Source organism: Haliotis asinina, chromosome 15, assembly GCF_037392515.1.
Source record: "Haliotis asinina isolate JCU_RB_2024 chromosome 15, JCU_Hal_asi_v2, whole genome shotgun sequence".
Classification (NCBI taxonomy): domain Eukaryota; kingdom Metazoa; phylum Mollusca; class Gastropoda; order Lepetellida; family Haliotidae; genus Haliotis; species Haliotis asinina.
In genome coordinates, this window is record NC_090294.1 from 33,850,276 (window position 1) to 33,868,711 (window position 18,436).

General features: G+C 38.5%; 1 protein-coding gene across 1 annotated transcript in view; it reads left to right on the forward strand.

The window, feature by feature from the left end:
- LOC137266456 (uncharacterized) overlaps nt 1–18,436 on the forward strand; it is a 303,788-nt gene that overhangs the window by 155,418 nt on the left and 129,934 nt on the right. Inside the window, exons 100-113 of the mRNA XM_067801954.1 lie at nt 499–562; nt 3,166–3,366; nt 5,463–5,571; nt 6,075–6,183; nt 6,339–6,508; nt 6,600–6,706; nt 7,121–7,276; nt 7,793–7,970; nt 8,378–8,565; nt 8,759–8,977; nt 9,215–9,329; nt 9,650–10,300; nt 10,927–11,156; nt 17,688–17,768. Of these exons, the coding sequence (XP_067658055.1) occupies nt 499–562; nt 3,166–3,366; nt 5,463–5,571; nt 6,075–6,183; nt 6,339–6,508; nt 6,600–6,706; nt 7,121–7,276; nt 7,793–7,970; nt 8,378–8,565; nt 8,759–8,977; nt 9,215–9,329; nt 9,650–10,300; nt 10,927–11,156; nt 17,688–17,768 (2,578 nt within the window). The remainder of the gene's footprint in view (nt 1–498; nt 563–3,165; nt 3,367–5,462; nt 5,572–6,074; nt 6,184–6,338; nt 6,509–6,599; nt 6,707–7,120; nt 7,277–7,792; nt 7,971–8,377; nt 8,566–8,758; nt 8,978–9,214; nt 9,330–9,649; nt 10,301–10,926; nt 11,157–17,687; nt 17,769–18,436) is intronic.

Sequence of the window (18,436 nt, forward strand, 5' to 3'; positions counted from 1 at the left end):
GTTGTACTATTATTCATGGTTAAACATGTTTACTTTCATAATGCTACTGTAACACATCATGCTTGTCATGTGTCGAGATCAGTCACACATTGAAACACTTGTCAGCCATCTACTTAGCCATCTGCTTTCAATCAGATAATGGCTCACAGCTGTCTTTCTTAACACAATTACTAAATGGGCCTTTCTCTTTCAAAAGTTGTACTGTATTGTGTTTGTGTTTTGTTCAGATTGGAAGTTAAACCACTGAAATGGAAGTGCTAATAACTTTATCAAAGTAGTTAAAAACACAGATTGTCCACTTCTTTTTTCTTATTTTAAAACATAATTAATGTGTTGGTTAGAAGAAGAAGAAATGGAATTTTTTGAAAATATAGCATACTGTATGCATAATTGAAATTATCTGAAGCTGTCATCAAGCATTTTAAAAATAGCTACAGCCTGTGTTAACCATGAACATAAACACTGTGTAGGTGACAGGATGACTGTTTGTATCTCCAGGTCATATGACATCTTCCTGCTGGGGGACTTTGTCCTGTATAAACACACCACCCTACCATATGAGGTGAGTACCTTGACATTGTGGAAATGCTTTCTTTTTATCTCAATAAAATGATAGTTGTAAAACTGGAACGTACAAACATTAGCAGCCCATGTTCCCAAAGCAGGTTTCCAAGTTTTATATATATTACATTCTTATCTTTTATTCATCAAGCTGTCATGTCCATTTCTGCATTACAGGGTGTAAAAAGTAAGAGATGTACAGTATACAAGATATATGACTATAGACAAGATGTGACCAGATGTCTTACTGATCACCTATCAGAATCAGTGTAAGAATTAGTGTTAGGCAATCCTTGCTTGTTGAAAGACATACCTAACACAACTGAGTGGTCACGTTTGCTCATTTGGTTGAGGCTTTTTATCTGAGATGTGATGATTGATGGTCATGACATTAATCACTGGATTGTCAGGCTGTTACTCAACTAATTACAGACCAGTACCATGTAGCTGGAAAACTGCTGAGGGTGACATGGAAAACAAACATACCAAACAAAGGAAGCAAAGTATGAAGTTGGTCAAACTGATCAGAATATCGAATGTTGTTATAAGATAATAACCAAGCGAAAGTTACTGAAAGTCAGTCTAGAGTGAAATGGGATATAAACAGCAACTATATGAGATTAAGAGTTTACAATTCATTGCAATGGAATTATAATGGCAGCACAACATGAAATGACAGTACAAATACAAATCAGTGTAAGGTTTCAATTTGAATAATTTTATCTTCACCCAGTTCAAAACATTGCTATGAATATTCAGTATGTTATACATTTAGAACATTTTGTCTTGAATACAATCTAAACTGGCATTCTCTTGTCATGCTTCTCACTAGTTAGATGTGTAGAAGTCCAAGGTGTCAAGGGCCCAGTGTGGTACCAATTGATTAAACAGTGGAATCTGTCTATTACTGACATGAATGGGGCCATCATTTCCGTTTGAATTTGAAAGACGTCCAGATTGCAAAAATTGTCTGTTACCATTCTGTAGAGTTACCTCCCCTTGTTAAGAACAACCAATGACTCGAACAGTTTTTTTAAATTTTTTCACATATGCTTATTTATGATTCCACTTTTAATTTCATCAGATAAAGTCTGTCAACATGGTCTGCTTCTGCCTCTGTAGATTGCATCGCAACACAATGTTTTCTGTGACGTCTTCCAAATTTAGAAGATGAGGAAGGATATCTTAGTAAAGCCTCTGCTTTCTGCACAGTATCTTATTTCTCTCAACATTTTCAGTACCTTTACGTGAGTCAGATCAGATGTAGCATGTTCCACTTCAGCTTCCCTTTCCTCATCTGATGTATGTCCAGTTTCTGCGTCCATGAAAGATAAAACCAGCTCCCTTTCCCCACTTTATCACATGGATTGGAATGTCTGAGTCAAATGAAACGTTTAGCTCATTTTCTCATCTTTCTGTTTTGAACTCGATGACTCATCAATAAGTTTCACTTTGTCAGCAAGTGACAAATCAGTCCGCCTTCGTTTCGCTAGTCATTCTGCCATAACTATGCAGTGAATGTGAAATAAGCAACTAACCTGTAATTTATAAAAAATGCAGACTGACACTGCGTTAACTGACACTGACTGATGTTTAACTTCTTTGAATGACATGTGTTCACCCATTGTGAACAGAGGTAACGGAGATGTTTATTGAAAAGATTGTTAGTCCAGCATTATGGTCATAGCAAGTTGGTTGTCGGGACTGCTATTTTAGTCCATAATCCATAATGGAGAGAGTCTCAAATATAAAGAAAGCGTTAATGATAAAGTTAGAACGATTTAGGAAGGACTCAGAGAGGAGTCCGGATTTTTGAGAAAACCACATTGCACAGGTTTCGGATTTGACAGATTTCAATGTGATTAGTGCTGCTTGGATTAACTGATGTAATTGAAGATTGGTTGCAGTGACCAAACAAATAAGCAATTGAAAACATTTTCTCATAATCAAACAAAAATGATTTTGGAACTTCTGTTTTAGTGTTTGAAACACTTGATGATGGAAAATATCTTTGGAGTTGTCAATGCCTGAAAAAATGTTTTTATTTCTTAGAAAAGTCACCTCACTAACTGAAAAGTCATAACTGAATATTTCCTGAAGACTCCAGGACGTCTATGATCAGGATATATTAGTCATCACTTTAAACTACCAAGCTGCATCGTGTTATACATGTCTGCAATAACAAACTGGATAGGAAAATCTCAAAAATAATGCTAACCATTTTTTTATGCTGATGCAGATCAATGCTCATGTTGTTGATCAGTGGATTGTCTGGTCCAGAATCAGTTATTTACAAACTGCCACCATATAGCTGGAATGTTGCTGAGTGTGGTGTAAAACTAAACTCACCCACTCACTCACTAGATTGATGTTTATCAAACCTGTCTCAGGTACAGTAAATGGCATCATGATAAAAACAATGGATTTTTCAGAAACAGTCAAACTGAGCAAGTCGGCACATGGTTAATACCCTGACTAGAGAACCACTAGTCCCATTGTTCTGGAAGTGTATACTGTGTAACATATTGCAAGGTATGAATTACCTCTATGACTTACCAGTGGTGCATGTTACAGATGTTATGGCATGTGCTTATCACGTTGCAGGTTCATGGACGATTTGACAAGTGTAATGGCGGTGTGGCTTCTTGTAACTGTGGAGCTGCCATCAGGATTGGCGATGACGTCATTGCAGTCAATCAGTGTGGTGCTGCCAAGAATAGGCCACTGAGGCTCCAAGTCTTCAAGAATGGCATTATGACACCAGGTGTTCGAATAACTCGTCACAATGGTGACAAGAAATACAGAGTATGTATAACATTATAAAATCATATTTATATCAATAGTGATTGCATCCCATGTGATATTAAACTCATTAAGCCCGAGAGCCACTTCACTGCTCAACACTTGAAGCCCCGTGCTGATTGCCTGGCTGGCTGTGGCGAGGCTAATTAGGGCTATTCTCGCCTGATATCTCTTCTGAGATTACAGGAAACTGTCTTGTCAAGTCCTGATTGTTTTATTGTTTAATTGCGTTGTAAAGGTATATGTTGAAAGAAAACAGGAGTGAATACATGTCATATATGTAATGTTTCACGTAATTTTATTACACTTTCTCTTGTGGACTTTTGGTGGTGTGTGCATGTGCATTTTCTTAACAATTTTGTATTCTTTGTATGTAAGACATACTTAAACAAATTGTCCCTCTGCTATCATTGTGTGAGGTTAAATTGTTCAAAACATCTATGTCAATGGCAGTAAAGAAGAATTTACTAATAATCTTCTATGAAAGAGGTGTTTTCGCTGATACGTTGCTAGTGTATACTGAATATTTTAAAGTAAGTACTAATAAGCTAGTGTGTGATGTACATGGAACAGATTCACAGTTTGTCGCTTTGGTTCATCTAGATTTAACGCAAAAAATCGCACGAACATACATGTACACATATTGTATAATGCTATTCCTTGCACATACATAAGACAAAGGGTCATGAGATGAGCATCATCAAAGTTCCTGAATAGGACGTTTTGTATCTCAACTGTTCAATATAGTGCCTGATTTGTTATCTATGACCAATCGTATCATGAGATACCTGTCACATAGGAAATGACAGGTGATGAGGCGTGGGCTGAATTTCTGAAGAGCATGTTCGGTCACTAGACAGCTTGGATACAGATCGACTATTGGTTAGATCGTTGACCAATCGATGTGCTAGATTTTGGCTATTTCAACTCTAGCTATCATGAAAAAGTTTGTGTATCCTGAACATACATAATCGTAAGGATGCCTGAAATGTACATGTAGGACTAAGAAGAAGATGGGTGTTCTTATATTTGTTTTGAAAGCAAACGAGGTTCAGAAGATTGACAATGGGCGTGACTCCACAAAACAGGTTGTCCTATGATATAACAGCGCATAAGTTGTCACGGGACAAAACTTTACCCGGACATGCTGTTATTTTGAGGTTGAAAAAGGTGTTCATATATCTCATTTAGTGTTGTCTGATTGAATGATTATACGCATCAATTCTGTAACTGATATATTATCCTCCTTTTATTGACAATGGATCTGATACACGTGATCATTACACTGGATAATTACAGAGATCAAATACAAACGTTTCTTACACAATGCTTATGTAAATTGCATTGAAAAATCACATTTCAAATCAGCATGAAACAGCTTGAACAAAATAAACCAGTTACCTTTGTATGGTTTATGTGTATTATATATGTATATTATGAGTAGATGCAAGAGTTATCACTTCATATTCGATTATGTATTATTGTCAACTTTAAAAATCAATAGTCGCAAGTTAATTAGGTCTAAATTAGTAACTTGGTTTATTTCAATCTACATGAACATGGGTGTAATACAGTATTGTTATTTATGTCTATGATTCATTATATGATCTGTTACAACGAATGAATGAATGATTTAATTTAGAAGAAGGTTTTGTAACCTTGTCAACATTAATTCAATCAATGTGCAAACATAGTATCTTAGTATTCACTCCCAATGACGCGTAACAAACACTTACCTCCTGTAACAACATCTCATTATCCCTTTTCTCGCAGACATGTGTTCATTTGCCTGTATAAGCCCCCGACATTGCAAGCAATTGTTATCAAAACACATTGATAGTTCTTCTGATTAACACAAAAAGTAACCTCTCTCGTAAGAAAAGCTAATCTTGGATCATTACTGCTAAATTGATTGAAATTATAGGTACAGTACGAATTTAAAATGTAAAACCCCCAACACGCGGCTCTCGCTGAATGAGAGGTGCTTTTCATAACCCCCAATATGCGGCTCTCTCTGTGAGAAGCTAATTAATTTGCCGCATATACGCGGCTCTCGGCCTTAATGAGTTAACCCATTCCGATGAATTTATTTGTGACAGATCACTTTACCAACTGGTACAGTAGTGGATATTATCAAGGGCAGAAGAAGGTCAAAGTTTTTTAACATAATGATTCGATCTTCACCAGCTGACTTTGAACACACTGAAGGTAAGATAAAAACTAACTGAATCCTGCAGAGTACTAGAAGTATTGTTGAATGACACCAGTGGTTTTGGTCATATGTATTATCATTGAACATCTGGCACATATGCCACTTAACTGACAACCTTGTCTTGTTGAGCATGTAGAGCAAACATGCTCTCAATGGGCATTACTCTATACTCACTAAAGGAGTAGGGCCATCCGTATACATGGATGTGCTGTTAGTATAGTATATCCACATAGGTTTACTGTGAATGAAACTGTAGCAACTCTTTTAGTTGATGGTTAGGATTGTCAACAAGTCAGGAGGCCAACTTCTTCTGAGGTACCACTTACATGATACTTCTGACTTTAAGGTAATATAACGGTTGGAAATTACTCCACACTCAGAGGGTTTTAGTTTCTTTCCAAAGTGAACTGACATGGATATGACTGACTGTAAATTCATGGTTTTGTTATTGTGTGCATTTAATTTGCTTGTTAAGCCAGACTCAGGGTTTTCACTGCAGGTTTGTGTGGTACTTACGATGACAACAAGAACAATGACCTCCGCATGCCAGATGGAACTATATTCAAAGGACGCTCCAAACATCCAGATACTTTCTCAAAGACCTGGAGGTTAGTTTATGAGGCTGCTACAGTTGGATGTCTAAGATGTGCTACTCAGTTTCCTTTAAGATCTGCAAGAATGCAGATGTATCATTCCTGGCACAGTATTGCAATTCATGTTACAATAATTCATCAAATGACCCATTGTCATACTAATATTTCAGGGTAAATGCAGAGGATTCTATCTTCGATGGTTTCTGCCCGGAGGATGAGGAAGCATCTGGGTCCATGTATTGTGATTGCCGTGAAGGAGTGAATGTCACCTGCTCACCCTCCCAGTTTGTCTTAGACTGTTCTCCACCCAGGATCACAGCCAATGGCAGGAGGAAACGATGTAGGTCTTTGTACTTCTACTATTATGGTCATGTACTGCATTTTGGGGTGTCAGGACAAAAACTGTTATTAATACTGTGATTCTCACACAGATACTGATGTGACAGCAGAACTGTTTTCTGAGGCAGAGGAACCGTCAAAATGTGTCAATCCAGATGACAGAGAAGTCTTTGAATATGACATGGACTACATTTCCCCAGTAGGTTATCCAGGTTTTGCTTGGGTTTGTAAAACCCTAAAATGTGAATCCTTGAAAAGGTCCTTCATTCAACGTAGCCATAAAAAGGCCCCAACAGCCAGTTATTTGTCCTCATGTGGTAAGGAGCACCTGTCAAGTTAAGATTTTACTGGAAAATACTGCATAATAATTCTACCTTGCAATGACAGTGGGTGTTAATTAATCTCCATCACAAAGCAAGACTTCCCCTTGGAGAGTCCACAAATGGCCATACATTTAATGGTTGATAATATGTATTAACCCTGTTATCACTCAGTTATCTCAGTCCTATACTGAGACCAACATGGTCTTTGAGATTAAGTGTGAATGTAACTAGTTGTGTAGTGAAATGACTACAATGCAGAGAGGAGCCTATATGACCAAGTGTCATTGTAGCCTGCAGTGTGGCCGACCCGGACTGGCCTTGGCTTTGATGATGTGAAGCAGTACTGTGAGCAACAGATACAAGTATCGTTTGCAGCCAGGACGTGTCTGGGGATGGCGGAGGTTACCGCTGACCTGTCTCTTGACAACTGTATTGCTGACATACAGGTGAGTGTTTCATATGGTAATGTCTGTAAGATGTGTGTCCTCTCAGTGTAAATTTCATTTAGTTCCTTATTCTAAGCTAATTGTGGAACGGATGGCAGATGCTGATGTCACAATATACCGGCAGGTGTGTCTGTGAAGAATTCAAAATGAATTTGCATTGAGAAAAGAATATTGCTTAGTGCAATATTTGTGTCACATAAATAACAACTAGTTGTCTTTTGTAGTATATTATACACATCAGCATTTTGAAGTACTACCTGATTCCAAGGGTAAATTGTAGATATTTTACATTGCAACAAAACCTCGAACAGTTTCTACAACTACCGAATCATGTTTCCAGTGTATAGTGAAAATGTGTAATCTTCACAGATCTTGTAAAATATGAAAACTGTTATTTTGAGCCAGTAGAACCTCACCAACTTCTTTATGATCACAAAACCTGATAGATAATGTGAAATGGAAATATGTACCAGTTTTACTGCATAACGATGAGTTACTTTTTGTCCTGTATCATAGCTAACAAGTGACTTGTCATGGGCACTGACAATGAGAGACAACATTGAGTCACAGTGCATCTTCTCCTTGGAGTTCAACGTCTCCCTCTGGTTCTCTGCATCAGGAGTGCCAGTTCTCCCAGCTGTCTTTGCTGCAATATGTCCTGATGACTGCAGCGGTAATGGTGATTGTAAAGATGGTATGTTTCATCAGTGACGTTCAGCCACTATACAAACATACAAAATATACTAGATCCTTTCAACAGAAATATCATGCTCAGACTACTAAATTTGAATTTTATATATAATGTGATGATCACAGAAGCCATGTCATAAATTATGGCCATTATAAATGGCCATTAAAATTGTCAGAGTTTAGTTTGGGACTCCATATATCTGTTCCCATTTAGGGCAATATTTTAGATTTTGACCTTGATTTGACTTGTGCACTTCCGTGTCACTTGATGTGTCTTCTTTCTGCCTATTATCGTTCTGTTTTTGTTCTGGGTAATCATAAGCTGACTAAAATGCATGACAAACATCATAAAATGGGGAACTATACTTGTATGTTAAGTGCTTATTACTTTACTTTGTTCCATGTGTCCAGGTATTTGCAACTGTCAAGGAGGCTTCATTGGTGAGGACTGTTCAGTCAATGCCCAAATCCCACCATCCCTCTTTGAAATCATCACAGGAACATTCTGTAACATCCGTGAATCCAGCTGCAGAAAAGTGCTCTTATATGGAGAAAACTTTGTTGAGTCATCTAACCTCACCTGCCACATGACTCGCCTGGTGAGTACAGCTGATCTTTGTTGCTACTTCTCTAGAATATTTCTTCTGTTGTTAGTAAGGTAAGTTGTGTGTTACATTGTATCATGTCAGTATGTAGCTATGTTTCGTTTGATGTGTTATTGCCAGTATCCTTCACAACAAGACAAGTATTGTCATTCTCCTCAGCATTATTACTGTGTTATCTCTGTACTAGGTTATTCTGAATGGGCTTTTCAAGAAATCTGCAGAAGCCACCAGCACCACTGTAAAAGCTTTGTATATCAGTTCTGAGTCTGTGCTGTGTGTCCTGAACTCCACTGACCGCTTTGCCATCAGCATCAGCAACAATGGTCGGGACATGAGCAATGAGATGTTGCACATCACCTTTGACTCCAACTGTGAATCATGTGAAGGCAACAAGTGTGTTGAAAGGGTATGGCATAACATGATGATATAATTACACAGTCTTCACAAGAAAAAAATACTTTCATTGTTTAATTTGGTCATTACTGGAAGTTTATACGTCTCTTGATAAAATGCTCTGTGACGTGTGTTAATATAGGAAAGTATTTTAATGTAGTACTTTTTGCAACTTGACATGAATGTATGTTTCAGCGTCGTTGAGTACACTATGAGTTATGTTCTGGCATACTGTATTTGGCATTTGCAGACAGATGTATGCAAAATTGAGGGCCAGTGCTACTTGGATGGATCTAGTAACCCCTCAAACAGAAGCCAAGCCTGTTTCCCCACGGTGTCTACAAATACCTGGAGTGGTCTTCAAAGTATATATATATCCTTGTATTGTATGATAGACCAAAGACAGAGTAAACATCATGTAATACAACTCTACAAGTTATCTCTACTTTTTGTTGCTTTTGTTAATCACAACAATTGACAACTGTTCAACTAATTACTGACTGAGTGCCATGATTGTGTTTGTTGAGGAATATGCACCATCTTCAACCTAAGAGAACCAAAAGTAGTGTCCATAAAAAATTCATTGGTGACTGTGATAGAGATGTCCACCCATTTGTCTTGTTATTACTTGACCATTGACTAACTCCAGCATCATGTCATCTGATGAAATTCTCTTCTTTTACAGGAAGTGAAATCACCATTTTTAGATATTTGTTTCTCCGTGTTGTCGGCTCTGTCCTTGTGACACAGTCTTTCAACTTTACGTTGTTTGGAATGCCAAGGTTTTCCACTGGCCCTGTTGGTGGTAATGCTATTGAGTTTAATGGTCGAGACCAAGCCCTGGAATATGGACAGCTCCCCGAAAGTGACTGTCTGGGCAACCTTGACAAATGCCGCTTTGGACTTACGATCTCATTCAACCTGCGTATTGTGGAGTTCCGAAACAAGATGTACATATTCTCCAGTGGAGGAGACAGCAAAGACACATCGGGCGTCAGCATGTGGTGGCAAGGCAATAAGCTGTATCTGAGGTTGGTGACCAGCCAGTATGAGTGGACATGCAAGGCCAGGTATAAGAAGGGGGATCTTGTGTTTGACACCTTTGTGAAGGTTGAATTCACCTGGAGTGTTCAGTCTGGACTGAGCATGTATTTGAACAGTGACTTGGTAGATTCTGATCTGAAGCCCGAGAAGACCAAACACAAGGGGAAACACACCAGGAGGTTCTACATTGGGCGGCGCTACAGCAAGCGAGAGTATGCTGCATGCATAATCTCAGACTGGAATGTTGTCTTTGCTGAAAGGGAACTTGTCAATACATTCAGTATAGACATTGGTGAGCTTATAGTTTCACAAACACCTGAAGTGGCAATAAAGTATATTGATGACTGATACAGATTTAAACCTACTCTTACTTTCAAACATTCAAAGTACAGAAATGTTTATTTCATTATTTATAATTACAACTCACACAGTGCTTTCAAACATGACTGATACAATCATTACAAATTATTACTGATTTTATGTGAATGTATGAACTTTCCTTATACATCATACTGAACAAAAAGGAAACATCACATTTTGGAAAAGTGAAGTATATAGAAAATGAGAAGTACAAGGTAGTTCATGTGGGCAAATTCCATACTGGACATGTCTCGCCTGATGCAGTTGCTGGTGATTAAAAAATATGTTAACACCCATAGAGAAACAAACAGTTCTCTTGCCAGGCCTTGCAAATGTTGAATGTAAACCGGCCTACTCCAGGCTGGCATGTCTACTATTGCTGTTTGCTTTTTAGAAGGACAAAAAAATTTGGCTATATCATTTGAGTAATAGGTTACAACTGCAACTGCAACATGTAACTCACTGTTGTCATATGTACCATGAGCATCAGTGGAAACTGGCGCTGTACAAATATTTGTGTAGAATATCATACAACCAGGACTTGTCTTTCATTGACAGAACTGCCCAAGTTCTCCACAGCCCCACAGCTGTCCTTGTCAGTGACTGGATCTCAAGTGGAGTTGATGTGTACAGTATCCCCACTCCCTCGACAGGGACTCACCTACTATGTCATGTGGCATAAGAATGGCCAAAAGATTGTTGATGATCAACAACTCAATCTGACAAATGGTTACTATGTCAATAACCTGAGGGAAGAGGATACTGGTATGGTCCACTTTAATGATAAGGTAAGAACTTAGTTTGTTAAGCACCTTTTTGACAAATACTCAGTGCCACTTAGAAAATGGTTAGATGTAACATATGTTCTATTTGGGATTTCGCTTTCTCAGTAAAAGGAACAATTACGAACATTATATGTACATATATAATAGACATTTGTGTAACGCCAATATCCAGTTTGCCAGTTCAACTGCTCAAGGCGCTTTGTTTTTCCCCCTGATCATTGGATGTTCCATCTCAACGGCACGTCATATTTTCAATCTGAACTCCCTGGAGATCATACAACACATGCAGCCTTCTAGGTGCACCAACTAATTGTGATTTTCCCTTCCTTATGAGGTACCCATTCACAGCTGGTTGGACAGGGACATAGTCACAGTACTTTGTTCATGTCGACTGCACTTCACAATCATGATCGCTAAACCCCCTCATAATTTGTTCTTTCTTTTTTTAAACTCTTTTCCTCATGCACTTCGCAGGGAAGTAATGGAGGGTTCTCGATCCCATAATCCAAGTTTACCAATAATTACTTACTATATCCGTAGTTGTTCTTGATTATGTCGTAAACGTTCCCTCTGGATTATGGTTGCCAGAATCCCACATAGGGATGGAGGGCCCAGGTGAATAAGGAAGCATAGGAATACCACTGTACTTTGGGAATCCACAATTCCCCTTTTTGGGCTAACTGTGAGTTAGGTAAATTCCTCTTCAATATTCCCTCTACCATATTGTCTTGTTATATATGTCCTGAACAAAAAGTTATCATGCAGAAAGATTCTGAAGTATTTAGATCATTAATGGAATTAATTTCTAAATAATGACAAAGTCCTAATTAATTCCAAAACCTCCTGCAGTCTAAATTAATTGTTTGTGACATCTTCCAGCTCTATGACGTCACTTCCGGTTCTATGATGTCACTTCCCCTTTTTGTGACATCACTACCAGTTCTAGGACATCACTTCTGGTTCTGTGATGTCACTCCCGATACAAAGATGTCAGTTCCAGATTATATGACGTCACATTGGATCATGATGTCACATGTCGGTTTATATTGCGCCATTCCTGGATAGTTCTACCTTATTCCTGTAACCTCTAATCGACTTCCCAAAGTAATGGCTGTCTGCAAGTTATATGCTCCATGACAAAACCATCACCTTTCACTGTCTCTGATGTTAATGGATATACTTTTTATTATCTCACTGATTAATCTTGAAGAAGAAGAGGCAACTGTGCTTGTCATAAGACGCAACTAATGGGATGGGGTGGTCAGACTCGCTGACTTGGTTGACACATCATCGGTTCCCAATTGCGCAGATCGATGCTCATGTTGTTGATCACTGGATTGTCTGCTCCCGACTCGATTATTTACAGGCTGCCGCCATATAGCTGGAATACTGCTGAGTGTGGCGTAAATCTAAACTCACTCACTCACTCACTAATCTTGAAAATCTTCGCAAGAATCTTTCCTCACCCGTGTCCAATATTCAAGGTCCTGCAGTTCTGCTGATCTAGGATTTCCCAACTTGTGATCCACTTCTAGACTATCACTTTAACTCTTGAACACACTCCTACACTTGACTTGACATCTTTCATCTGGAAGGATCTGATGAATTTGTGAAGAATTAGATCTGAGTGACAATCCCTAAACATCATAAACTGAAGCAATGGCAGATCTGTCGTTCTCTAGTATTATGCCTTAGTTTCCTGACATCTCTCCAGAATAGGTGGAAATCCACAATCATGTGGATAGATACCTGGGAATCCAAGAGTCCTCGGTCTCTTCTCCACGCGACAAATCGTTTCCATTTTGCATTGAAGAGTGATTCTGTGGAGGGTCTAATAGATTGGGATGCTGGAGGAGTCGAGAAACCATGACCTTGTTGTCCAGAGCCACTAGATTAACTACACAGTTGTGCAGCTGAAACTTGGCCAGAACTTTTGGTAGTCAAAGTTTGGTTTATCATGAAACCAGATACAAATCACAAATATTGAAGTACCGGCGAGGTCAGACCCATCTTATCAAAGGTGACATGGAATTGACTGTTGCTATCCCTAGCCATGTATGCAAGTTTGGTAAGAGTTCAGCCCGTACCCCCACCCCAGTCAAAAGCTAAATAACAGACATGCCTACCTCACCTCATCTCACCTCACCTTAAATATTCATTCAATAAACCAGAACAGGTATAAGAAACAATTAATGGACTTACTTCAGTGTTGGAATATTACATCAGGGAAGGTGGAAATATTCTATGTAAAAAGATGGGGGTACAGGCAGAATTCTTTCCACAAGTTTTGGCAAAACAATATTGGAATTGACTTAACTTGTCGCGTTATGAAGTGAACACAGACTTGTGAACACATGGAATAATTTCACATTGCCTAAACTTTTCATGACACATCTCCAAAGGGCAAAACCACATTCCTAAACTAAACCTACCTTCATTGAAAAATATCACTTTTTTAATCTGCCATATGTTATGGTTAAGAATTTGCTGTGACAAAAGGTGTAAGAAATTCACTGTGAACCAACAAAACAGAACAAAGACAAGTCTAAAACATTCAAACATTGTATTATTAGATCTAAGCAAGAGAGCAAGTTATCCAAAGTCACAAGTCAGTTTCACAATACCGATTTCAAATACAATACAAATCTAAGACAATGGGTCACAAAATATAGTATAGCAAACTCACCAAAGTCTTAGTGCGAGAGAGAAAGTTCTGCAGAAAGTAACACAGTGAGTGGTCTGGCAGCACTGACCAGGTGTTGACATATGCAGATGATCTATATTCTCCAGTAAAGTGAATGTGAATATGTCTCTCACAACATGGCGACTAGCCTTTATATATATATTCATTTCCCGAAAGTTTGAGCACATACAACCATCGCCACTCATGTGGAATGCCCTCAAATAATGTTTATTTGTTTTCAAAGGGAGATAACTGTAAACTGTAAAATACTGCCTTAGAGGCGTGCCGCTTAAATAATTCTCTGTAGGAAATGTGACTCATCATAATGAACACTGAAACCTTAAATATTGTGACCCAATTTCAACTACAGCAATAATAATTAATAACAACTCAAATCACGGAAAATACACTCTCGTAACACATAAATTGAACTTGTGATAAAACGTGATTACCTCTATATCTTTCGACAAAATTAAAAGTAACAACATGATGTTTACATTGCCCGTTTTGAATGTATTAGCTCTTGGCCAATCAGATTCATTCAGTCACCAATAATTACTATTTACCAACCAATGAAGTAAATTATTTTACGTTAGCTTAGGTATGGGCATGCCATGTTGCAGAAAGCAGGGTGACCAAATTTCAGATGCCATTAATGTGTTTAAAAAGAACAAGGGAGTGCTGAAAAAATAAGCTGACAACAAAATACTTTTTTCAAGATCCGTAAGAAAGTAGGCACTCGTTTAAAAGAAATATATGTAAATCATATAACTCACCCCTTCCTATGTACAATGCACATGTTCAATAAGTTGACTAATGACCTTTTATTAATAATGCTGCCAAAGGGCCCTAGAAAGTTGAATAGTAATAATAATAATAATTTTATATAGCCCCTATTTCCAGCTATATGCAGCTGCTCAATGGTGCTTAACACGATAGAAGTCACTTTGCTTCAGCTCATCAGTTGAAGAGAAAAGAAATGTTTTCAGTTTTCTATTAAAAGTAGGAAGAGAGTCAGTATTTCTGATGTCAAGAGGGCTGTCCACAGAGTAGGAGTACCAACTGAGAAGGCACGATCTCCAGCCTTTGTCGATGTTGACGAAACAGCCAGTTTCTCCTTCTGGGCAGAACGTAGGGTTCTTGTTGGGTGGTAGACCGATAGCAGATCCTTTAAATAACTAGGTGATGATTCAACATTAAGAGCACTGTATGTCAAGACGAGTAACTTGAAACTGACCGGATGTCCGATGGGCAACAATGTAGATCTCTAAGAATTGGCGTAATGTGACAATCCTTTCTGGAGCAGGTGATGATAAGAACTGCCTTGTTCTGATTTCTTTGTAAGTGAGAGATTACGCCAGATCCAAACACTAGAGCGTTACAGTAATCAAGTCTGCTAGTTACTTCAGACGGAATTAAAATCTTGCAAGTTTCATTGTTGAGGTACTTTTGGAGTTTGCTGATGTTGGCAATATGAAAGTTTGCTGCTTTTGCTGTGTTCAGTGCCTGATGTTTACCCAACATGGTTCTATCCATGACAATGGTTTTTGACAGTTGTAGCTGGAGCAGCATGAATCTTGTCCACAGTTAGGTAGATGGTGACTGGAATCTTGGCGAGCTGTTGTTGTGTACCAAACATGATGAATTCTGTTTTGTCCTTGTCAAGTTGCATGTATGCAATCATGAACATCGGTAGTGCAGTCTTGTATGCCACAGATTCTTGTGCTTGTATTTGATAGTCTTGCCGCCACATATAACTGCTGATCGTCCGTGTATCCATGGAAGTCGAAAGAGTGACCCCTGAAGATGTTCCCAAGTGACTTGAAACATCCCACCGAGTACCCATTTACCCTGCTTGGTAAATAGAGACAAATGAAAACAAGTGACCTGCCTGAAAGTAGTGAACTGAATATATCGGTCTGTTTACGTGTTCCCAATCAAATGGTATATCGCGTGTGTGTCCTGATGGAGGGCTTCTCAAGTTGAGAAGAATTGCACATGCTTTCTGTTATCCAGATACTACCCCAACCTGACAAACTGAACTGCCACCAGCCTTCAATGCAGCAGATTGAATTATGCTGAAGTCTGAAAATCTGGTGAACCTCATTCAGTAATAATAAAGTTGCTACTCCTAAAAATTATTGTAAAATCCAACCAGAACGTAAGTGGTCAAGCACTATAAAGTAATGTCAGTTAATAAAGATGTGTCTTAAATGCAATCAACCATGGATGCAGTTGATAGCAATAGGCAGGTCATTCCACGGAAATGGCGCACCACCATTTGGAAGAATTAACTCTTCCCATATGAAGCAATGAGAAGAGATCGACAACTCCTTGACTTGCTTATGTCAATCCCTTAGAGGGTAAATTATCTACCAAAGTTAAAAAAATTAATTTTCGTTTATATAGTGAAGGGGCAAGAAATGGAACAAAAATGAGGTCAGGCAAAATCCAAAATCCTTATTCAAGTGAAGTTGAACTGGTTTGGAAAAAAAATGTTCATGATTATCCAACTTCATGGCGTCAGAGAGGCCTAAGTAATAAAACAGCAATGGTCAGTTAAGCAGTGAAGAAAGCGGCAAAGACATCTTGGGCATCTCTTCCCTTGCTGTACTAAACCCAACTCCACAGTTATGACCCTTCCCTGCCCCAACTGAGTCACCCAGTAGCTGGCAGATCTCAAATATGAATGGCTCAGACTGGTCTCTCAGGGATCCTGAGTTAAGACTGTGGTGATTCAGACTTGGCCAACACCTCACTGCAATTGTCCAGGGCAGCCTTACAGCTTAGGAATATGGCAATAATAACTTCAGCGCACATTCCAGAGACAAACATCCTGATGATACCAATTTAGGAGGAATATCCTGTTATGTAGCATCTGTAGGAGGCAGTAACATATCTGAATAAAGAGCATGTAGCCGGCATTGCCACATGGACAGTTGGATTTCCGACTTGAAGGAAAACAATAACCCTGTAATGGCTGACAAATCAATTTAGTTTTTGGCTCCGATTTAACTGATGAAGTAAATGGTTCTGAGACTGATTTCTTGCTTTTTGAAGAATCTGAATTAACGAATCTGATAATTTCCTTTTCTTGGCATGATAACAAGCTCTATCTGATGCCCTCTGTTGATAAATCGGAACATAACAAACAATGGGCATCAATTGTAGAAGGGGCTACCACAAAGCATGATGCTAACAGAGAATGCGGATCAAGGTCAGCCATGACTTAGCTATGATTTAGAAGAAAAAAATTAATCTCTTTCATTCTGTATGTCTGTGTCACCCACAGGAAACTGGCAACCATAATCCAAAGGGAATGTTTATGACATAATTGTACAGATTCTAGTCCTCAAATGAAAGTGAGAAAGTGTAATCCCAAATATATCATGTGTTACACAGTTTTTTAACATTGCTTAATCCAGTTAAATGTAATTACACAATTTAGTTATGACGTGGGAGCTGAAGATTTGGAAAACAATAAAAACTGAGAATAATGAGTCATTAATGTTAGTGTTCACTTGTGAATTTACAAGTCCTGAAGTTCTGAAGTTTTCCCTGAAACATGAAAGGATAAAAATGTTATGATAGACACAATGCAATAATAGATTTATTCACTGACTCCTTTTATTTTGAAAAATGCTGATTAGTTTTTTTATCTTTTCAGATTTCTGCTTATATGTTGTTAGATATCTGTAAATGAAGTAATGACATGAGCCTCATGTCACATGCATGAATGTCTTGCATGATATTTCCCTCGGAGGAGGGAAAATGTGGAGGAATCACCTGTGTCTGTATCACTACTTTCCGTAAAGAGGAAGTCTAAACAATGAATTTCATTACATTGACAGCTGTCCTGCTCAGTGTATGCCTGTGAGTCTACCAACTGTGGACCTGCAAGAGACAGTGCACACCTCACTGCACAAGTCAAGGTGAGTGGCAAGTAGTTGACATAGTACACAGACTCTTCCATCAGTCGGAAATCATGTGAAATTGTACTAAGGTGTTGCCAGAACTTCACGAGCATTTTTCTTGTATTTGCTGCAGAAAGATTGTCTTTGGAAATCATTCTTCAGGGTACCTTTTGGGGTATTTAAGGATCTTATTATATGATGGGTAGATTTCTTCCTTTCTGATTGGCCCACTTGGTCACATGACAGCTTTGATGCTAAGCGATATCAACCTCACTATGTCGCGAAAGGTTGATATAACAATCCAATCACCACCTGTGGCGAAAAATAGATTTGGGTTATTCCAGCTGGGAACTCTGAGCTCAGTGTGTCATGCTAGATAAAGCAGCGACAGGCATTGCTTTGTCCCTGTGGCTGTGTTGGCTTAGAGTTGTGTTCCATCTGTATCAAAATGGCAGATGACATGACACCACAAAGATTCATGACTGTGTCAGTACGTTTGTCATGTAATATAACAGTTATTGACTTCAGTTTGGTTGATCCCTGGATTATTGACCTTGGACGTGTGATATTCAACTTGGCTTGACCCCAGTGAATATCACATGTCCAAGGTCAATAAATCATTGGATCAACCTCTCTGGAAGTCAATAATTATATAATGTAGTAAAATCCATTGCTAGTCATTGTTG